General features: G+C 39.3%; 1 protein-coding gene across 1 annotated transcript in view; it reads right to left on the bottom strand.

Annotated features, from left to right (window-relative positions):
* Positions 1–24,145, bottom strand: part of COL19A1 (collagen type XIX alpha 1 chain) — a 306,466-nt gene that overhangs the window by 115,843 nt on the left and 166,478 nt on the right. Inside the window, exon 14 of the mRNA XM_003789676.1 lies at positions 23,909–23,962. Within this exon, the coding sequence (XP_003789724.1) occupies positions 23,909–23,962 (54 nt within the window). The remainder of the gene's footprint in view (positions 1–23,908; positions 23,963–24,145) is intronic.

The following is a 24,145-nucleotide window of genomic DNA, read 5'->3' as shown; positions in this document are numbered from 1 at the left end:
TGATTAAATTAAGGATACTCTGAATAAATGGTAACACTTCATTAAAACAGGATGAAGGTTTTCCTGGTGTGGGTGTTTTCAGCATTCACGATGTAGCTTATTTTGTTGCTCTAATTCCCGAGGTTCTCTTGTTTTCTCAGAGTCAACCTAGACTTTTAAAACCCCACATTTGCTTGTTACTTTTCCATCCAGAGAGGGGATCTTCCTGCCCTCCTGCGTGCCTGGTTTGTGCTGGCCCTCATCTCACTCTGGCCTGACTCTGAGGCCAGCAAAACTTCCTAGATTTGTGGGGAGTCCTAATTGTCTCATCAAACCACCAACATTCTCAGTCCCAATTTCTGGCCCTGTATCTACGCCTGTCCATTTCTATGCCTGTCATTGTCAATCTTTGCCAAGAACCCTTGGTTCATCTTGCTATTATGGGTGGGGCAGTGGTAGGGTGTGGCTAACCAAAATTCTGAACATACAGTGACATCTTTTGACATCTTTGTGTCGCAGTAAGAGGGTGCAAGCTGGAAGTGCATTGTGAAAATGTTCTTTCCTTCACATTTGGGAGTTCACAGCAGGCAGACTCCCAGACTGGAGAAGGGGAGTCGGGCTGCACACACTGCCTTCCTATCTGCGAATTTTGCCACTGGGCAGCCATATCTGCAAACCATTCCACTTTCATAATGCCTCATGAATACAGACTTTTATCTTTCTTTTTTATTAAGGGAACTGTTATATTTTTAGGTTTGGAGTAGATAAAATCAACATGCAGAGGGACACAGACATGACAGGGTCTTATTTAATGGAAATGTTAAAACAATGTAGTGAAAGGTTCATCAGCAAACTTCAGACAGATCAGAGTCTAGGCCAGTGAAACAGGAACAGGCTCGGCATTACCAGTCAGCCTTGGAACAAAGAAACCATTAATGACACTTCGTATCTTCATTTTCATTAGACTAAACTTACAGGGCATATTTTCAGCATTTCTGAGTTACACACTTTAAAAGATGTCTCCTCAAGGGGTGGAATTTAAATTCTGCATTTTAAATGTGTAGGATTGAATTGATTAGCACCAAATAAATTTATAGAAATACATTTTGCAGTTATTCACTAACTGCCTGACAAGTGAAGACAATTCCAGAGGATATATGAGGCTATAAAAATCACTCAGTTTTGAAACTCAAAAATTTTTATTTTGTAATTTTAAATTAATTGAGGCAAATGTAATGGGTTAAATTGCTTTTGGATATTTAAATGCTAATATCAGAAATAAACCCTATCAAATACTTATGAGTAAATGTTATTCTGAAAAAAAATTACTGTGTTTTACATACTGTGTTTGGGGAAAATATATGAAGTTTCCTAAGATCGAGGTTGTGCCTTTAAAGTAGAAGAGGAGGGACAATTATTCACAGCAGATAGTTGGACATAGATGTCCGTAGGTTTTGGACTTGTTCATTTGGACATAGATGATCTCAGGAGTTTCAGGGAGGAAAAGTGGGCATTAAGTTCCTTCCCAAATGTGCTACCTTTTAATAACTCTCTCAGCTTTCCCTCTGGGGAAAGGGGTCATGGGAATAGGAGGGGATGTGGGCAGAAAAAGCTGTCTGTACATGACCAGAAACAGCGTGGACACCACGCTCAGCAAAGTCCTCAAACGGGGACAGCTTTCCCTGGATTCTCATTTCCTCTCAAACTTATCACCAGCTTTAGAACAAGTGCGTTCAGAAGGCATTTCCCAGTCTATCACTCCTTTTTCTTGTACAATTCATTTAAATATTGGAAAAATGAATTGATGATCTTTAAAAACTGAACATGTGGGAACACGCCATTGTGCACATACTGGGTATACTTTTTCTTTATTTGAATACTACTCTTCATTTTCTTAAACTTAACATCCAATGTCACCCAAAACTGAAACTGAGTAAAAGTAATTTGGAGTCTGCCCTTAGTGCTCTCTCTTCACTCAGCTCCCATCAGCTCCAACCTCTCCCAAAATAAGATTGGGGTTTCCTGGGAAAGCTGCTGTCCCAGTTGGTTCTGACAACTGATTGTTTTTCTTTTTCTTTATTTTTATTTTTATTTTTTCCTTTGACTTTTTTTCTGTTCCCTCCTTGGGAAGTATTCTTAGAAACTCCCAGCATATCATTCTTGGTATATCTAGTGCAGGCACATATATGACCCAGAACTTATATAACCAAATCAGTTTCTCAATTAAACAAAATCTCTAGTATGATTTCATTTTTTCACCTGCCAGCTCTTTACTGCATTTTCATAGGACATTTTCTCCACTATTAACTGGCCTGTGGCCAGACTCATTCATTAATTAATTCAAGAAATATTTATTTTATTTTATTACTTACTTATTTATTTATTTATTTTTTGAGACAGAGCCTCAAGTTGTCCCCCTGGGTAGAGTGCTGTGGCATCATAGCTCACAGCAACCTCCAACTCCTGGGTTCAAGTGAGTCTCCTGCCTCCTCCTCCCAAGTAGCTGGGACCACAGGTACCTGCCAACCTGCCTATTATTTTTGGTTGCAGCCATTACTGTTGTTTGGCAGGCCCGGGCTGGATTCGAACCTGCCATCTTAGGTGTATGTGGCTGGTACCTTAGCCACTTGAGCCACAGGCACCAAGCCAATTCAAGAAATATTTATGAAGTCCCTACTGTGGTTCAATGCTTTCCTATGCTCAGGAAATACTTTGTATCCTGTCTTCATGGAGCTTATATTGCAATGAAAAAGTAGTAATAGATTTCAGATTATCATTCAAATAAACTTACATATATTTATTCTTTTAGTCCTCAAAATATTTTTTAGGTGCTTCCATTTTTCAGATGAGACAAATGAACGACAAAGTGACTTGGCCTAGGTGGTGGAGCTATTAAACAGCAGAGTGAGGACTTGAATGCAGGCAGCTTGGTGGTCTTGTCTCTGACCCTTGCCATGATGCTATGCTTTTGCATATATAATAGCTAAACAAAGATACCAATTTTGGATAGTGATAAGAATTACTAAAAAAATACCATAGGGTAAAGGAATACAGAGTTCAGCAGCAGACACCTGAGCCAAATGATTTCATGGCCCTGCAAGGACTGAGAAAGTGTCCAACAGAAAAAATAACCAAAGCAAGCCCTGGACAGGCTTCCTCAAGGAATAGAAAGGAACAGGCTGGTTAGAATGAGTGAGTGATGGTTGAGGGGTAGGCATGAGATTACGCTGGGCCTTGTAGATTATGGTGAAGGTTCTGAGTTTTGCTATTGTGATTTGATGGGATGCCATGGGGAGTTTCATCATAAAAAGATCACCTTATATAAGTTGGTATAAGCACCTGCCTAGGTAGATAACAGCCTAGAAAGTAAAACTTCTACAAACTTCCCATTTATTACAGAAGCTCAATAGGAAGACGTTTAGGTTCTCTGATTCAGATTGCTTATAACAACACTTCCTTACATTTGTGCAGATAATCAGGAGTTTCCACAGAGCATCGGTCCCAGAACCCTCTTCCCCATATCCGAACCCTCAAACTCTGAAGTACATTATATAAAAGTTTGCATAAACTTACGCACATCTCCCAAATGCTTTAAATCATCTCTAGGATACTTACAATACCTAACAAAAATTAAATGCTATGTAAATAGTTTATTATACTGTACTTTTTAGGGACTAAGGACAGTAAAAAGGCTGTACATATTTAGTGTATGTCCAGCACAGATGCAATCATGCTTCTTTTTTTTCCCAGTATTTTTGGTCCATGGTTGGTTGAATCCACACCAATGGAACTCAGGGCTATGGAAGGTGGGCTGGCTGTTTAAGGGAGATGTATTTCATCTTACACTATGAACTATGTATTTGAAGTAGAAAAAGCTGCATTGTGTAAGTAATCTTACAAGTCTTATACAAGGATATTAATAATTTAATGAAGTCATACTCAAGGGGGAACAATGTTCTTGAAATGTGTCAGGATGAATTTTCAAGGGAAAGACCTAATTAGCGGTGTCTGAAGCACATGTCATCACACTTAGAAAACAAGAACTATTCCCTGTGGACAGAATGGTAAGTTAGATTTTGAGGCATTAACTACTCCTGTTAATATGTATGATTAATGAGCAATATGTCAGTTGGCTGGCCTAACTCAAGTAAAAGACCTTGCAGGAAAAAAAAAAAAAAAAAAAAACCAACCCCAAAAGGATGTTTAAACTCATGTACAAAAATATGCAAATATGGTTTATCATCTCATTTATACCATGATCATCTAATAACTTAGTGTCCTTCTGGGAAATAATGCAATAGTTTGAACATTTAAAAAATAGCAGAATCAAAGATACAAACATGCCCTTGAAGTAATAGATGAGTAAGGGTTCCAACGACTTTGCAAATGAGAACTCTGAGAAGTTAATGAAAAAAAAAAAAAAACCCCTCAGTCATGAATCACGGCTGACAAAAATCAACAATGGAGAAAAAAGGTGTAAATTTAAGTTTGTATTTTTTTCTTACATAGGATAAAGTATTTGTGCTTTTCCTTACACATGACAAAATATTTTTTACCAGGTGATTATTTGGAGAAATTCAAATTGAAGATACATTATTTAAATGAATTCAAAGAAGAAAACATGTGTAGGTAAAACCTAATGCATGTCAAGATCTCCAGAGGAAAACAGAAAAAAAAGTCATTAATTTATGAGATTCTAAACATAAAATTACACAGTACACACATTTTTGGGGGGGATTTTGAGCTTCTAAAGACAGAACCTTAATATAAATCTTTCCGAATCATCAATAACTAAAACCGTAAGAGCTAATGTTGGAATCAATCAAAATTACAAACTTGGTTACTACTAGAATAAAAAATCAACTGCCAACAAGCAACACAATAACTGGGAAAATAAAGAAAACAGGCAATCTTCTGTCGATGATCAGCGTTTTCCCCATTTATTATATGCTGCCTATTGGAGAGTAAAGAGAAAACTACACACGGATCCTGGCTGGCAGGAATAGAGTCTGACATTAGAGTATTTTCTCCCCTCTGTATTAATTTTGTTCCACACAGAAAAATGAAGGTTAGAGAGACTTACAAAAAGAGAATAGTAGTTCACCATTATTTCTCAGAGTTGTAAGTTGCATTCAACTTGGTCATGAGTTAGGGTAGCAATACTGCATAATTAGGGTAGCAATATTCCCACGTTGGCATACTTTAAAATAAGGTGTACTTATTGCCTATGGCCATGTTATGTTTTAGAAAGGTACATATTAAGCTGAGGTGAATATGGTTTCTAACTCATGTAGTTATGACAAAAATAATTGATCATTGCCTTAATAATCAAAAATAGGATGGAGGAAATATGCACTGTATTGAGAAGCCAAAGACCTGGTCACTAGTATGGCTTCTTTTATTTAATAATTAAGCAAATCTGACCAAACTGCATATCTCTCAGACTCAGCTATCTGCAACTTAGAATAAAAAAAGGAATAAAGATAATGCCTAGAAACAGTCAGCTGGAGTAGATGAACTCTTGAGAGGCATTTACTTTAAGAGAAATATTTAAGTTTGAAAAGGCTTCCTATAATCAATTTCCCATTATGAGACTATCAACTCCTTGAGGGCAGGTGTAGTACCTGACATGGAATGAATTCTCGTAAACGTCTACTCATTCTTCTGCACAGAAGATTCTAAGCTTTCCCAGAGGAGTTAAACTGCATGGGAGCGTGAAGAAGGCAGGTGAACACATTCACATGTATGGCTAGTGGATCGATTACATTCTCAGAAAATACTTAAGAAAAACATAACCAAACATAACCAAATGTCAATTTGAAGTCGAGTATTATTGAGGCCAATCTACTGGCTTAAAATAAGGCTTACATCGAGGGTACTGTCTGACACAAGCATGTCAACATGGATAACTTGTGGGTGAGATATGTCACCAAAATGTTTTTCAAATAGCAGTAACATGCAGTCACCAGCTATCTTGTTCTCATCCTCTCTCAGCAGTGACAAGGATTGGCAAGATGACATTGCTGGCAAAGACAGAACTGAACGACTTAAACTTGAATAACATTTTATCTAAGGAGGTAGTGTCCATAGCTTTGGTTTCAGTCTCTAAATGAAATGAGCATTCTAGATTTTATAAAGGAGAGACCAGGGCCTTGTCTCAGAGGAGAAGCTGAACTCCTTACAGTGGCCCTCAGGGCTGAGCCCTGCAGATTCTCTGACTCCCTCCCACCTCCCTCCCACCATTCTAGCCATACTGGCCTGAGGATTTCTGAGTTTCTACCTGAGACCTTTGCATTTGCTGCTTCCTCTGCCTTCAAAGAGCTCCTCCCAGGTTTCCACAGGGCCTGTTCCCTCATCTCTCTCAGATCTTTGCTCACAGGTCGTCTTTGTGATCAGGTTTTCTCTGACTTCTTCATGATACTCCACATCCCTTCCTCTGCTTTCTTGGTCTTGGTGGAGGGTATCGCCCCTGACCACTTTACAATTTATTTACTTGGTCACTCTGTGTCTCTGTACTAGAATGTGAGCTCTCTGAGGGCAAGAATTTTTGTTTATTGTTGGTTTTGGCAAACTTTTCCTGTAAAGAATAAGTAAATATTTTAGGTTTGGTGAGACATAGAATTTTTATCACAACTACCTAACTTGGCAGTTATAGAGCATCCATGAGCAAGATGTAAGCAGATGGACACAAATGATTTCCAATAAAACTTTATTTACAGAATAGGTTCCGGGCCAGATTTGGTCTGGCACAACCAGTCTATTACATCCATTACTCTATCTTCAATGTCAAATGAAAATATTTCCTAAGTAGCAAACCATAAAAGTACAAAAATTATAAGGTCATTTATTATATTATAGGACAGTATCTCAATTACTTTTTGAGATTGTCCATGTTGGGGATGGACAGTTCTTTCACTCAAGAAAAGAACTAATGATCCAAAGAATTCGAGAGTTTAGCAGTATTTTATTTTTCTTTGATAGAAAAACTTAAACATGTAAAATGTTAATTCAATTGTTAACATATGGCAAGCCTGGCAGTAACATAACTCACTTTAAGTTTTCAATTTATCCAGCTGAATTTTAAAATACAAACCCCAGCATTGTATGGGACTTTATTCTTAAATAGCACAATAATGAAAAATATTTTAAAATAGAGTTTAAAATGGCGACTGAGCAAGCTGAAATTAAATCTGGGTCTGCTGATCCAAAATACCAGTTTCTTAGAGCTTTGCAATAGGCTATAGGTTTTCAAGAAGCTGGATACATGGTGACCTTATAAAAAGCCTTCTGACGTATTTCATAACATCAAGGAATAAAAGGAGAAAAGAACAAAGAATCCCTAGGAAGCATGTGCTGTCCATAAACCATTTCAGAAAGTCCCACGTCAATCTCTGTTATAAATAGTGGAGACCAGATGTGCTGCTGGCTTCACAAGTGTCTACGTGATGACAAAGAGAAGAAACCTTCAAAACTGTCCTAGAATCCCCTAGAAGAACAAATACTGGTTTCAAAATCAATTAGACTGAAAGTTCATTTATCTATCACTCCATGAAGTGGAAAAGTCCACCAAATGGTACTTCCAAAGTTCCATAGGACAATGCTAACTGACTTTAATGACCTCAGAGACAAAGCCACAGTTAGCAGACAAGGTGCTTATCAAGAAAATGCACCTTCCTGCAATGGCTGCAGCCCTGGACTGGTGGCTTCAGCCCTACACTGAGGTACAGAGTTGGATTAGCGGGACGCAAGCTGGGTTCCATGCCCCAAATACCCAGTAGTTAATCTTCTTCAGAGTATAACCTAGGCAACTGTGCTAGGTAACAAATCCAAGAGAGTCTTGGGATTCTAAATAAAACACAGTATCTTTTCCATACTTTTAGTGCTAGAGGATTTTACTGTGCTCAAATATATAGAGATGATGTAAGTACTGTAAGTATGATACAATGTTTAACAGTTACTGACCACCCCCTATGTGATAGGTCCCATAGGGTGACTCTACATAGATGTATTTTTGATCTCCTGTCTGGTACAGGTATTCTTAGCATTATATCAGTTGTTTAACTGAAGAGCTGAGGCTCAGAGAGGCTCCGTGGAGTTCCCAGAGTCACAGAGCCAGGGCTCACCCAGAGCCTGTGAGACTACAGAATCCATGCCCTTTGAGGCTTTGCGTTGGCAAAGTTATACAGAGAGTTACATTTTATTAATGCCCAATTTGTGCTCTTTATGAATCAAATGAGAGTCAAAAGGTACCTTCAGAAAATAAATTCAAGGAACCAGATACCCAGTATCTAGATGAGGCACAAACTGATGAAACAACAGTTGGTCTTCTTGGTAAGGTTTGCAGGTTGCTCTGGCTTCACCAAGGCCACTCCACGGCAGGGAGAGCATCTCCATCCACCATGTAACACTCAGGTGTGGAAGGTGTAAGTCAGAGAGGAGACGAAAGTCAAGGGGGCCAGTAGTGGAGAGAACCAAGGCAGCCTCCTACAGAGAAGGCGCTGGGCAGAGGCCAAGAGAAGAAGTGCTGTGCCATCACCAGGTACGGGCTCTGAGGACACCCATTTCCCTCTACATGGTTAAACTATTTGGCATATTCTAATTCTTTCCATTTCTTTAAAAGAAAATCTAACTGCGACTCACCAAGTTGATTTATGACCTGTGAAAGGGTCCTAAAACACAGCTTGGAAAACATGGTATCTAGGAGCAGAATTTGACAACAGACTTAGGTTAGAACATGACTTCACCAATTTCTTGCTCAGTGACTCTGAACAAGTCACTTTTATGTCTTTAAGTCTCAGTGTCCTCACATGACAAGTGAGGTAATAATGAAAGGATGATGTGAGTAACTAGGATAATAAATAATTGTGATACATGTTATTTTTAGTGTTATAATACTGCATATGTCATTGTTAGCGTTACAATATAGCACCCACAACTGTTGAGGTGGTCCAACATTTTGCAATTCTGTGGCTAAGTCAGCTTTATCCATGCCAAAATTAGGTATGTTCATCTTACTTAAAAAAAAAAAAAAAAAACAAGAGCCAGCCAGTGTGAGGCTAAACTTAACCCTAAAGTTAGTTATTTTCACAAACCCTTACCTGGATATCTTAGATTATATCTATGCATCTGTTGGTCTAGAGAACTAAATCTGTCTAATAACTGCCCTTTGTGCTGAGCACTAGGGGGTTTTAGCTCTGAGTGGTCACACAATAAATTATCTGTTTAAATCCTTTGTGTAAAACGAATCTTCAGGTCTTAAAAAGGTAAGTCGGACTATTCTTCACACTGTATTCATTAGCTTTCATTTTATCTTCTTCCCAAACCCCAAATTGAAAGAGTGAGGGAGGAAACTGCTCTTCCCTCTTATAATACTTTTGCAGAAATTCCATTTACAAAATCATTTTTAGCCCTAGTGGTCGTCTGGCCCTTCACATAGACTCCAGGAGAATTATTCTAGGTGACAGGAATAAAGCAGAACAGACAGTACGAGATGTTACCCTCACTTTTATATAGCATATGGCTGTCTGTGTTCTAAACTCTGGTAGCATAGCTGATAAATCATTTGTATTTTACTAGTTAATGCTTAGAGTCCTGGCTAAGCATATGTTTCTCTTATTACAAGAGTAAAATGTTTTTAAAAACTTAACTAATAGTACTTCAGTAAAAGGAATTCCTTCTGCTGGTGATAAAGTCTTAGTTAATCGTTTTAGTCCATGCAACTCACTAACTTAATGCTTCTCTAACTCTATGGTGAAGGACGAGTTTTTAAAATATCCAATCGGTGGTGGACCAGTACTTTCATAAAACATAACAAACCTGACTTGCTGGTAAAAAATGCAATAGAAACATACAAGGTATAAGTCCCTGTGTATGTTACTGGGTTCAACCAACATAAAATTATACTTTAATAAATGTAATTTAACATATAATACAGGGAGAAAGGAAAATGTATAGAAACTGTACACACTATTTAAAGTATGCGTATGGGCCAGCAGAGATTCCTTTTTACACTTGGAGATTTTTGTTATTTTGCAATTATAATGAACCAAAAAGTTAGGAGTGGAATAGTGACTCCCCATATTAAGGGCCCATATGCATTCGTAGAAAAAATGAAAACTACTTTATCAGTATATAAAGTTTTTAATGTAAAAGATGAACCTGCTTGTTTCTTGTTAAATATATCTGCCTCAGGTTGACATTTCTTATAGAGGATAACTTTTATTTAAAGTGTTTTTGTTGTTTTATTTTAATGGCATTTAGTATAGAAATCAGTTGAACACAGATATAGTGAAGAGATTTCAAAGTGGTTTGAGAAGCTCAGAAGAAGATTCTTTATAACTTTTGTTGGAGGGGGGAGAATAGGGGACAGGGTCTCTTTCTCCCACCTGGGCTACAGTGCAGTGACATCATTATAGCTCACAGCAACCTCCAACTCCTGGGCTTAAGCAATCCTCTTGCGCAGCCTGTCGAGCAGCTGGGACTCTAGGCATGTGCAACCATGCCTGGCTAATTTTATTTTTTGTAGAGATGGAGTCTCACTATGGTCTTATCAGAAAGGGCTGGTCTGAACTCCTGGGCCCAAGTGATCCTCCTGCCGTGGCTTTCCAAAGTGCCAAGCTAGCATACCTGACCACTTTATAACTTTTATTTTTAAAATGGACTAAATATTACTGTATTTTGAAAACTCATCTTCAATTCTTCATCAGTAGCCAGTTTCAACAATACAGCTCATAATTTACTTATTAAATTTAAATTATCTCTCAACAAAATAAATGAATTTGGCATCCTAGAATTCCTACATATGAATCTTCTTTTGGAGAAAAATAAAATTTGAAATCAGTAATTTCAGTAATGTAGAGTGTCAAGATCATCACATCTCGTTGAAAGTTATTGTAAAACTATGGGAATATGTTGTAACAATTTCTAGAAACGTCAGTTTTTGATTTTTGAATTTTCTGTCATTAAAAAACGCATTACATTATTTCTTACATGGAAACAATGATATTATTAGAAATCCGGAAGATATCAGACAAATAAGCAAGTCTGTTAAACTGTTCAAGTTTAATTTTTTAAATGGTGAGAATAAACTGTTTTCCTAACTTGCAGATATAATGAGTTCATTCTGTAATGCTAATATTCTTGACAGAATTTTTCTTCCCAATAATGATGATACCTCAGCATGCAACAATATTTTTGTGGCTATTTTTCCTACTATCTCAAAATAAAAAGACCTCAAATCTGACATACAAATCTTTATAAATTCATAAATTTTGCTGTGTGATCTAGCCTATTATTTAGTTCAGAGGACATCTCCTTGCTATTTAAACTTTCCTGATGGAGGATGCGGTGTGTTGACTTACACTTTGGTGTAAACTCCTTAATTTGGGTAACTGCTCCAGAAAGTTTTCCTATCCTTGTGGCAGCACCATCAGGATATATTTCTATACAAAAATTAAACTCCAAACAGCATTTCTGGATGGTATAATTCTTCATAGTTTTCTACAGATTGTAGCTGATTAAATAAAATAATTCTAAGTCATAGAACATTTTCAAAGATGTATAATTTGATTTTTCAAAGGAAGACTACAAGACTTCAAAAATTTGAATGTGAATAGTAATAAGATCCTGGAAAGTTTCAGAGATACGTTCACCTTTCTGATAATGCGAGAAAACGTGCCTGGTTGTTGGAAATGATATGGCAGAAAAAGAAAGCAAATAAATAGTGTGTTAGCCCTTTATAAATAAATAGATCTAAAACTAGATAGCAAGACATAAAATGGAAGTATGGGGCGGAGCAGGAAGGAGATAATTAGGAACGCTGGAAGTCTTAAGAATAAAAAATTACTCTCCCTTGGAGGGAGGGTAATTGGTGGGACCACAGCTACGGTGCATCTTACGAGGGTACATGTGAAATTTACCAGGTGTAGAGTATAAATGTCTTAACACAATAACTGAGAAAATGCCGTGAAGGCTATGTGGACCAGTTTGATGAAAGCATTTCAAATTGTATGTAAAACCAGCACATTGTACCCCATGATTGGAGTAATGTACACAGCTGTGATTTAATTTAAAAAAAAAAGGATAAAAAATTAAAAATTAAAGCTCCACCCTACTCAATGTTGGGAAGAATTGGAGAATTCATCAATTTCCTTTATTGTTTTGGTTTTACTTATGCTCAAAATTGTCTACTAAAAGTATGTCAGACAAAGTTGGGTCATACAATTTTTTTTTTAAAGACACAGTCTTATTTTGTCGCCCTCGGTAGAGTGCTATGGCATCACAGCTCACAGCAACCTCCAACTCCTGGGCTCAGGCGATTCTCCTGCCTTAGCCTCCTGAGTGGCTGGGACTACAGGCGCCTGCCACAATGTCCGGCTATTTTTTGTTGCAGTTTGGCTGGGGCTGGGTTCGAACCAGCCACCCTCCATATATGGGGCTGGCTCCCTACTCACTAAGCCACAGGCCCTGCCAGAGTCATGTAATTTTTACAGAAATAAAACAAAAAGGAAATAGTAAACCATTTTTAATATTAAATTAAAAGCATAACTCCTTTTGAGTAATTTTTATGCTATCCTCATTTTACTTTGAAAAGGTTTTTATTTGTATGGCAACAACTGCAAAGAAATCCACTGCATTTGCTTTCCTCAGCTCACAATGGACAAGACTGTGAAGCCTCTAAGAAGTTAGCAGCATAACATACACACACAAAAATGTATAACTATAACCACCAGGATTTACTGATAAAAAAAATCTAGGCAGGAGTCCATACATGGTAAGCTAGTCCTCTGACATGTCCCAGCTTGGGAATGATGCTTAATTAGCATGCTCCAGAAATTTGATGCCATTTGAAAAAAAAAAAACCAAAACAACTACATGACAGTTTACAGAATGTGTACAGAATTATAAAATGTGAAAGTTGCCCAAAGCAATCACTATAAGAACAATTTAATTCTGATAATATTTTACTCCAACATCATTTATGTTATACCAATTAAACAAAGTTTTTCAAGAAGTTGGATTTATATTCTAACAAAATAGATTTGTAAAACAAAATAAGTGTTTCAGACAATGGCTGACAACAGAAATGCTCTTCTAAGGTCACCGGCAATAATTTCCAAAGGAAAGGAAGCCTCGATAGAAGGGATAAAACAAGGTCACCTGCAGCTTGAAGAATCTAACGAAATCCTGAAATTTCAGTGATAAGCCTTTTCTTTGCTTTCCCTGAGCTGGGCTTCCCATTTGTGAAAGTAGTAGGCATATGTTCAATTTGCCTGAAAAAAGCTTGAGATTGATGCCTCTTAGAAATAGCAAGATTTTTGTTAAATCATATTTACTCTGAAGAATTCTTCTGTACGAGATGAATGTGGATATTCCCTATGAATATGCAATCAGCCTTTGTTTCTACTTTCCTCCAAAGCTAGTGCCAGACTCCTCTTTCCCTTCTCCTGGGTCCTCAAGGTAGAGGTCTTGACCCAAGCTTGCAGCGAGGGCTTCTTGTCCAACTGCCTCTGGTTTGTCTAGATCATTTATTATTGTCTCTTCAGCTTCTCCTTGCTCGCTGACTTCCTTGTTTCAGTTTGCAAGTACAAAAAAGAAAAGTTGACCCTTTTTCTTGACCTCTTTAAATGTGATCTTGTGCCATCTCTCCTTACATCTCAGCTTCCGAAAACAATAGTCCATAATCCCATGCCTTTCCCAATGCCCACCGCACTCTGAAGACCTGTGGAACATCACGTCTGCTCTCAGGCTCCAGCATCTTTCACGATCTCCTGGGGCTTTTTCGCAGCCCCATCCTCTCTGACATCTCTGTGAAATTTCCAATCAGGTGGCCACTGCCCCCTTCCAAACGTGCCTCTTACTATTCCCGTACTTCTCTAGACTTTCTACCTTCTTTTTTTTTTTTGAATTTTCTCATAGCTACTTTTATTTATTTATTTGTAGAGGCAGAGTCTCACTTTGTTGCTCTTGGTAGAGTGCCATGGCATCACACAGCTTAGAGCAACCTCCAACTCCTGGGCTTAAACGATTCTCTTGCCTCAGCCTCCCAAGTAACTGGGACTACAGGTGCCCACCACAACGCCCGGCTACTTTTTGGTTTGGTTGCAGTTAGGCTGGGGCTGGGTTTAAACCTGTCACCCTCAGTATATGGGGCCGGTGCCCTATTCACTGAGCCACAAGCACCGCCCCATAGCTACTTTTATAAACAATCAGTTTTAATGATTCTCTAAAATGTTCATTGGTAATCTTAAATTATAAAGAGGGAGACTTTCTACCTTCTAATTCTCCTCCCCATCTACGCAAATATAGAGGTGTAGCTCCATCTCCTCAAGCTCCCCCCCTCAGTTCTTTTCTTTCTAGAGTTTCTCCCCTGGTCACACACTCTGATGGCTTTATCACCTGTAAACTAATGACTTCCTAACAGCAAACTCAGTCCTTTTACTTAAGATCTCAGTCCAAGTTTTACAGGGTTGGTCCACTTCCAACTGCAGGTCCCTTCGACAACTCCAGTGCTGTAGGCTTTCGAATCTCCTCCAAAGAACTTTTTCCTGCAGTGTTTTCTACTTTGGCTAAAGGCACTGTCAACATTTTCGACTGACATGTCGCCAATTACTTTTGATACTCAAGTCCATTGCCTTGTCTCTCTGCTCATCTCCTCTCTTTGACATCTGTCCCATGTGATCCTTTCACTCACTTTTATAGGGATGACCTTGAATATTTATTGAACAGACTGAAAGCATAGTTCCATCATCAAAAGTTCTCTCTCTCTCTCTGAGGTTAATAATGTTAAAGTTTTGTTTTGTGATTTTTTATGTCCTTTCTACTGCCCCCAAACCATTAAGGATTCTGCATTGCTAATGTTAAGAATTGTGTTTTATCCCACCTCTGTACGATGCAGTTGTTGGTGCCCTGCTGCTGTAGGTGTTGGCTGGTATTGGCCTCTGTCTGCACCATTTCCCAGAAGTTAACTTGGTCTTGGGGAGCTTTCATGCCTAGAGATAGCTGGGAAGTTACTGCCATTTCTCCAGCCCACTACAGCAAGCACAGTCTCTCGCCTCAAGGTAAGAGAATTCTGTGGTGCGTTAGAGAACCCCGTGGGGTCAGGGATACTCGATTTCTCCTGAAACCACACTTTTGCCTTCCTTCTTACCTTCCTTTCTCTGCTTCCCCTACTTTCTCACCAGTTCCTTTTTTTTTTTTTTTTTGAGACAGAGCCTCAAGCTGTCCCCCTGGGTAGAGTGCCGTGGCATTACAGCTCACAGCAACCTCCAACTCCTGGGCTCAAGTGAGTCTCCTGCCTCCGCCTCCCAAGTAGCTGGGACCACAGGCGCCCGCCACAACGCCCGGCTATTTTTCGGTTGCTGCCGTCATTGTTGTTTGGCGGGTCTGGGCTGGGGATTCGAACCCGCCACCTTAGGTGTACGTGGCTGGCGCCCCAGCCGGTTGAGCTATAGGCGCCGAGCAGGTCACCTTTTGCAAATCACTTGCACGGGAATCCCATCATAGGCTCTGGTTTCAGGGAACCTGCCCTAAGCCAACTGCACGATACCTCATGCAAAGCAGGCACGCAAGTGACTTTTTTTTTAGCAAATAAATAGGCTTTCTCTCTCAGGTCTCTAAGAGAGAAAATTTTGTTCGAATGCAATTGCCTCACACAACAGAAGTTTCTTGTTTTTCTTATTTTCTACATTAGCTACCGTTTTACTTGTCAGTGTGTAGATTTTTATTAGATTGCATTTATAAGATCCTCAAATACTTCTGAAGATGAACAAATTATAAACATGTCCAAAGGTGCTTATCGAGTGATTTTAGAACCACAGATGATAGATAATATAATAGTTACAACGTGTTGTATACTATTGTAAATTAAAAAACACAACAGGTAATACCTCCATGTATACACATATATGTATATATTTGGGCTGAACATACTAAAAATGGCAAATAGATAGGAATATCTACAGCTATTCATGAAAAAGCCCAAGTTGACTGCTTTATCTAAGCTATTTCAGCAGAACTTAAGAACTATTCTGTATACTAGGACACCGAGCAATTTAGAAACGAGAGCACTGTGTGTATTATCAACCTTCATCATATAAAAGGAAAATTTTCTTAGAATTCTAGCATCACATTTATTTTTTAATAGTCTTTCTTGATAACCGAGATATTGGTTATCACTAAAAAAAGCTAAAGTGCCACACAATTAAACTTGTTTTGAGAATTCTGGGCTCTCACCTAAGCTAACTCAAAATGCTATGGAGTTTTACAAAATGAGGTCTCGATAATTTATTGGAAACATAATTTGCAGGCTTTCAGAATCATTAGGCCATAAAAATGTTTCATGCTCTAAATGTTTTGCATTTCTGCAAACTTAATATGTTTATGTTTCCAAATTGATTAATAACCTGTGATTAATCTAGGCTTTGGCGGCCACCCACACATATATTCATTTTGTCCCAAATGGATAAATAACTTTCTATTTGACATTCCCAATGGTAAATGTACCAGATAGCCACTGATGTGCTCAGTGTGATGCTCTGAACGAAGCCGCTGACGCGGGAGCATTAGCACATCGCCGCTTTGGCAGACGGTGCCTGCTCCTCTCCCCTTCTCTCTAAGCATTTCTGTGGCTAAATAGGCAGTATTTATCAGATGTCTTCCTAGAGCGCCAGTCACAGTGCTCCTGGCTTAATCCCATAATATACCTGAGGGCTAAATTATGATAAAAGAGATTAATTTAGAGTCCTGAGTGATTTGCCTGAAGTCACGAGTTAATTCAAGTCCTCAGCTAAAAAGAGTGCAGTTCTGACTTCCACCCCCACATCCCCACTGACCACACAACACTGGCTCTCAACCGTTGGTGCAGGATGAGCAAGGCATGGGGCAGGCTGTGTGCAAGGTTGACGAAAGGGTCAACTGTCGGTGTCTACATTGATCCCTTACACTGTGTGGTCTCAATTAGACAAAGTGGTTTTCTAACTTAGTGCTTTGGTTAAATGTTCAATATTCTCCCTTTTGAAGACCTGCAAATCTGGGTTTAGTGTGGGACGACAAAATAGAGAGTAAACCCTTCTTAATATTGTACAGAATAGTTAAAGAGATTGAAGAGCCCTGCGGCTTTGGAGAATTGCCATTTTTTTCTGATTGTGGACTGGACTGACGTTACAGCTCTGCTTTAGCTCTAAAATGTGACAATCTGATGTTCCTGAAACTGATCCACTTCCCCCCTGTAGCCGTCTCCCTGCCGCCCCGTCTGTCTCTCTGAAGCTCCCAGCCACACTGGGCCTCAGGCACCGGGTGTCTCCAGTTTGAAGAAGTCCCGATGAAATGGTGCTTCTTCCATGCAGAGAACAACTCTTGGGTCTGTTCACATAAATAAGCCATTCAGAGCCAGCATCCAATTTGAAATGTATGAAACATTTCCTTTATACTGGTCCAAACAACAAAGACAACTCATGAAGCCCTTTCGTTACGATACAAATAGTGCCATTTGACCCTTCATTAAGTAAGTGTGAGCATCTCAACTCATTGTGGCTTTACTATATGAACTATTACAGAACAAAACCATCAGTTACATTATTTTTTCCTCATTAAAAGCCTTTTCCGGAGCGTTTTGTCTCTTCGGCTTCAAGTGCTCTACAGAGACCACTAGTTAAGAGCAAAATCATTAACCAGCTGTGATCGATACCGTTATCTAAGAGATGAGTTGAGCTCACAAAGTCTGTTCTGTCTCCTACTATGGCTCTTTGCCACTTGATGTTAATTAGGCTGAGCTAGACCTTGTTTCCCAATATCTTGTTCCTTTTTGTATTTATTTAACATTTCTTGTTTCTTATCTTCCCCACCTGTCACAGAGTGAGGCAAAAGTAAAGGCTTCTTATCTTTGCTGCACAACTACATCCGTAAGGACATTGTTTGACATTAATATATAGACACTCACTCCCCCCCTCCTGATTTACTGCATTGCCTCAGCCACGATATTTAATCTAATGTGGGGAGATGCCGAGCACCCCAAGTCGGCTATGGAGCTCTGCCAATAGAAATACAGGGATAGACACAGATTTGTTCATTTTCATCCACTGAGTCTTGTATCTAGTTTTGGAAACTCCAGCAAGCTATTGTGCAAAGTTGCACAGCTCTTGCTTGGGACCTAACAATTATTCACTTGAAAATGTCAGATAGGATTAAGGATGATATCTCTTGTAAATGCTCAAGATAATCCTCATGGAGACATCCTGAAGACATTTTATAGGAGGTAAATAAAAAAAGATGTCATCTGCATTCCAGGAAGTTCACAACATGTACAGCATGAACCATTAGTTACAGAATCCAGAACATTTAAGATCTTATTGATACCATGTACACACATGTTTTTACATACTATACATATGTAAGGGTCCAAGCAAAAAGGATTCTTTTTTTTTTTTAGGAGACAGAGTCTCACTTTGTCACCCTCAGTAGAGTGCTGTGGCATCACAGCTCACAGCAATTTCTAGCTCTTGGGCTTAGGCGATTCTTTTGCCTCAGCCTCCCAAGTAGCTAAAAAGAATGCTTTTCCTTTTGTGTTTTTGTTCTACCCAGGACCAGATTGAAAACTATTACTTGAATATTTTTAATTTATTTTTTCTCGTTGGTAATACAAATTATTGGTAGCAGGACATCACTCACAGTTCTAGCAAGTGAGCAGAATTATGGATATAGACAGTAAATGCTTCTTATTATAGAGAATAATAACTGTGCATTTAAAAGGTCAATATCAGTTTTAAACTCTACAGACAAGAAGAAAACCTTGTATTTCCCTCTTATTTTAGTGTAAAACTAACCTAATTACTTCCTAAAAACTCATGATTATTATTTTCTCTATAAGACTCCTCAAAATTTCAAGCCTGCATAAGAAAGTGCAAATGTAGACAATTGTTAGTGGTTTCTACCGGCTCCAAACTTGCTTCCTTGCAATTATGAGATGGTTCTATAGCTGTAAAGTCAGTACTTTGAAAATAGCTATCCTACAGTCAGAAGAAACGTTGTTTTTGGTCTTTCTTTCTTTCTCCCTCCTTCCCTTTCCCTCCCTCCCTTCCTTACTTTTCCTCCTCCTCTTCCTCTTCCTCCTCCTCTTCCTCTTCCTCCTCCTCTTCCTCTTCCTCCTTCTTTTCCTCCTCTTATTCTTCTCTTCCTCCTCCTGCTTCTCCCTTCCTCCCTCCCTCCCTCTCTCCCACTCTCTCCTATACTGTGAGGCAGGACTGACCTGAGTTACTGGCTTGCAATGTTCTGTAAAGCTTTGACCCAGCACGGCTAGGGTACAGGGGCATAGCTCACTTGAAAAACATGCCAAGCTCCAAAAACTCAAATTAGCTGAAGGAAAATTCTGCTTAGATGAGTTCTTTAGTAGCTTTGATTTCATGGAAGCAATGATTTTGAGGTCTTTTTTAAAATGGCACTGATAACACTCAGTGATTATTAGAACACAATGTATGTCACTTGTGTTGTCTTAGGTTAAGCCCAGAAACAAGTTCAAAAACAAACCAAAAGAAAAATAAAGTGTTTTTCCATGAACATCCTGGTAAATTTATATGCAGTCAGCACAATTTAGTCTTAAAACAAACACTGAGACCCTAGGTACTTTACAAGGGTGATGCTGATCTTAAATCTTCCTCTCTGTTCCTTCAGGAAAAGGGAATAGTCTATGCTACCTTTGCAGCCTTTAAAAAGATCTTCTTAATTGTGTTATCAAGCCGGAGAGACACTGGGCCTCAGGAAGCTTCTGGGGCCCTAGACTGTGGATGTCAACATCCAGAGAAAGTAAGAATTCAGGTGAAAGGTAAATGAGTTTGGTGGAGCAGTAGTGAAAATGGTTTTTTATTTTAAATGTTTTTTTTTTTTTTGAGTAATGAGACCTTGTCTTTAATCAATTCCTAATATTATAAAGTTGTATACTTGCCTAGCCTTCAGAAACATCTTCAGATCACTAAGCTGGGGGTAAGAATAGTAACAATTGCTAATGCCTATGGGACACCCTCTTCATCACAGCCATGTGGGTAACTATTACTATAATATTCACTTTCTGAAAGAGAAAGCTGAGGTGCGTAAAGGCTGAGGAACTTGTCCTAGACCGCACAGCCAATAAGAGGTAAATCTGGGATTATAATTCGGATAGTCTGTCTGTCCACCCTGAGCCTGTGTTACAAGCTCTTGTAAAGGCCAAGTTGCTTGTGCCATAAGAAGCCAGCAGACATGCTGCCTATACTGCCCTCCCCGGCTTTTGCAAACTTCTATCTCAACGAGGAAATGTGAGCCAGTTCCTTTGCCATCAAGTCTGGGCTGGTGCAAAGGGGACACATCCTGACAGAGCTGAGGACTGAGTAGGCTCATATTCTCTGTTTAGAATGCAAAGAATCCTGACCCCAGACACACCTTCAAAGTGGTTTTGAAGCAAACACTCCAGAAAGTAAAATCTGCACAAAAATGTTGAGGAGAGGCAATCAGGGGATGGTTACCTGGCGGGGGGATAGACGGACAGGTACAGGCAGAGGGGATGAAACTGTGAGCAAGCTAGAACAGGATAGAGGAGTGCATCGGAGGGAATTTAACACATTTCTGTTCAGGATCAAAATTAGGATCCAGCAACACAGAGCAAGAGCGAGGAATCCTCTTGGTTCAACTACCCCAACTGTAGCTGATTCATCAATACATATACATGATTTTAGGGCCCTAGAGTGATTTTTTTTGAAAAGACCAGGGGTGGCTTGGCACCTGTGGCTCAAGTGGCTAAGGCGCCAGCCACATACACCTAAGGTGGTGGGTTTGAATCAAGCCTGGACCCGCCAAACAACAATGACGGCTGCAACCAAAAAATAGCTAGGCGTTGTGGTGGGCGCCTGTGGTCTCAGCTACTTGGGAGGCAGAGGCAGGAGACTCGCTTGAGCCCAGGAGTTGGAGGTTGCTGTGAGCTGTGATGCCATAGCACTCTACCCAGGGGGACAGTTTGAGGCTCTGTCTCAAAAAAAAAAAAAAAAAAAAAAAAGACCAGGGATGTTTCATACTAATCTTGACACATGCCATTTAAGGTGACTATAAAAAAATGTAAGGTTCCATTAAAACAATTATTACTTTCCTTATATTTTGGGAGATCCTATTGGGACTCTTAAGAAATTCTATAAGGAATCTACATTTTAGAGGGAATTTTAATAATGTCAGTTCTTTCCCCATGTTCCTTGTTAACGTCTATGAACAGGCTCAGCTACCTGAAATACACATTCCACTTCGCACTCAGATACTCCTCTGGGCGTCCCTCCAGTTCCTGTCCCCGTCCTCCCGGGAGGCTCCCCATGGCTTGCCTCTCCTTCTTCACAGTTCACTCCCTAATCTCCTTCTCTCCTTGTAAGTTTTGTTTCCAATGCCCTCCCCATTACTCAACTAAAACTTCTCTCTCCACTGGCACTAATTCCAGCCACTTCTCTTATTCAACATCTTTCCACTGACTTTGTTCCGAATTTTAATCCTGCTGAGCCCTCCGTGAACCTTGAACCTCCCTCCAATTGACTTCTTGGCCCTGCAGAGCCCAGGCCCCTCTCCTGGCCATGTTCTGCCTCATCATGGGTTGAGTGCCCTCTGGTCTTCCGCTGGTGACCATGCACGCTTGGTCCCTTACTGCTCTCAGAGACATGCTCCTCTGTGTCTCAGGGTTAATCGTCAACATTTGTTGTGGCACCCAGATGAACTTCAATGTAAATTTATAAGAATGCTTGTTTCCTAAATTCAGTTGATTCCCATTCAAGTAGCTTATAAAGTAGAACACATCACTGAGCATATTTGGAAATAATCATTTGCAAATGATTACAAATATATTTTCATTAGTATCCAGTAATGTGGGCAATGTTAATAATACATACTCTAGCTACTTTCTCTGATAAACAGCGAATGGCAGTAATAACGAACCATGCCCAACAACGCGTCTACCCGTTCTTTGGTTTCTGACACTATGTTGCTCTTGATAAAAAGATAAAATAATCTGAACTATACACATTTACAAATGCAGTAAATTTGCATAAAATAGTGGTTCAACTTCACAGTTTAAATAATTTCCTCCATAATTCTCATGAAAACTATGTAAGTTTAATTTATTCTTTAACCCACTTTCTTCTGAAATGTAGGCTTGATAGGGTACAATTTTAATTTAAAGCATTATTATTTTTAAAAAGCCTCATTTGAATATTTTTTCATGTCAGCTAGTATCTGACAAGTCTCTCATAATTATCTTACACACCAAATCACACACTGTGGGTGGTGAGGTGATAGGGTTCAAATGCATTTGTATATGATTTGATTATCATATCACGGGAACATCAACAGTGAAAGAGAAGGCGGCCTGGGCTGGTGTTACTCAGAATTGTTAGACCCTGTTCTGTTCGGATTTACTTGTGATTTGAGTGAAGACAGAAGGGGGGGGGGCTCATAAGTTTTAGGTTACATAGAGCTGAGAAGTATTTCACTAGAAAACAGAATTCATATTCATTAAACAAACACACTAACCACCCTCCCCCAAACCACAGACAGGTTATTCAGGAATAAAATCCATAAAATAAAATTTAACAACAACAGAGATCCGTTCCAATCTGTTTTTCAAAAAGGCCACTGCACAACAAGGCCTGAGCGGAGATCCAACTTTGCAGAAGTTTTGTTTGCAATAAAAAGGGGGGAGCATTTAATTGACCACATGTCAGTATGAGTCAAGAGTCTAATACCAGGCAAAGAAGCCCGGGCTCAATCTCGGGCTGCAATAGCATCACGTTGTCTGTGGGGCAGGACATACTCGCCTTGTTAAATCTGCCCTAAAGAAGACCACATGTGTGGTCCCGCGTGGGACCCCAGGGTCCATTCCTGACACCTCTGGAAGGTGGTTGAGTGTTTCTGGGAAGACTATCAGCATGTTGGGGGGTCAGAGACGCCCAGGATAAGAAAACGAATTAAGAGAATTGGGATTTTTATTAACCCAGCAAAAGATAAACCTTGGTAAAATACAAGATCGGCCCTCAGTTATATAAAGAACTCTGATCTAGTTGGGGAAACAAACTTATCTGCCAGAGAGCAGAATTGGGGATAATAAATGAGAGTGACTCAAAAAACAAGATTTGGGGTTAATACACTAAGACAGTGAAAGAGACCATGGGCTCTAGAGTCAGAAGCCCAAGTTTGGGGAAGTCACCTAAACTCTCTGAGCCCCGAGTCCACATCAACAGGAACAGAAGTTGATAGTATCCGTTCCACTTGTCATAATGACTTGCTGTGAATAACCATATGAGAAAGCACACGTAAAAATTCCCCAAGGTGTGAAAATGGTTTGAAAGTGGGAATAATATTAATAACCCTAATCCACAAGCATGGGTGTCCAGTGCTCCAGTGAGGCTGCCCAGTTGGCTTCTTTTCACTGAGAAGATGAGCCTGACCTTGACTAAGGCTAGACGGTTGTTGCTGTTCTCCCAATTGCAATGACAATTTATTCACTTACTGCCTATTTTATCTCAATCAAAGGCAATAAGTGGTGATAAAAAGAGAATTACAAAGAGTCTCCAATGTCAATCATTTAATAGAGAATGTAGTTAATATCCACTGTCTTTACAGATTTCATGAATGGTTTGGATGTCCACAATGATACTCATCAACTTAATTCAAAAACTAAAAATATGACCAAAGTGCTCTAGGGTTAATTCATTTTACTTAAATAATACCTCTACACTTGTGCTGCCAATCTGGAAAATATATAGGCTTTTCTGAGTTATAAAACCTCTGTCAAAATCTCAGATGTCAGCCCTCGGATAGTTGATATTCTCTTTAGCCCATTTGCTTGCTGTATTTTGGCTTCGTTTTCATTAGTATTCAGAAATAAGTTTCCCCCGAGTTAGTAATGCCCACCAGCTGTTCCAAGTTTACTTACCCTCTGACCCTCTTTTCCAGGTGGACCTTGGGGGCCTTGTATCCCCAGGGAGCCCTATGAGGAAAGGAGGCACATGTTAACAGATGGTTTCAAGACACCTGCCTTGTGAAAAGTAATACTTAGTTCATGGTCTAAAGCAAAACTTAAAATGAACAGAGCTCTTCTGAGGTTTAACTACGTAACATATTAATGATGAATTGCCCATCTTTGACTGGTTTATCCTTGTAACTAACTCCA

This window comes from Otolemur garnettii, unplaced genomic scaffold, assembly GCF_000181295.1.
Source record: "Otolemur garnettii isolate 467f Iridium unplaced genomic scaffold, OtoGar3 scaffold00035, whole genome shotgun sequence".
Classification (NCBI taxonomy): Eukaryota; Metazoa; Chordata; class Mammalia; order Primates; family Galagidae; genus Otolemur; species Otolemur garnettii.
This window is presented reverse-complemented; position numbering and strand designations above follow the sequence as displayed.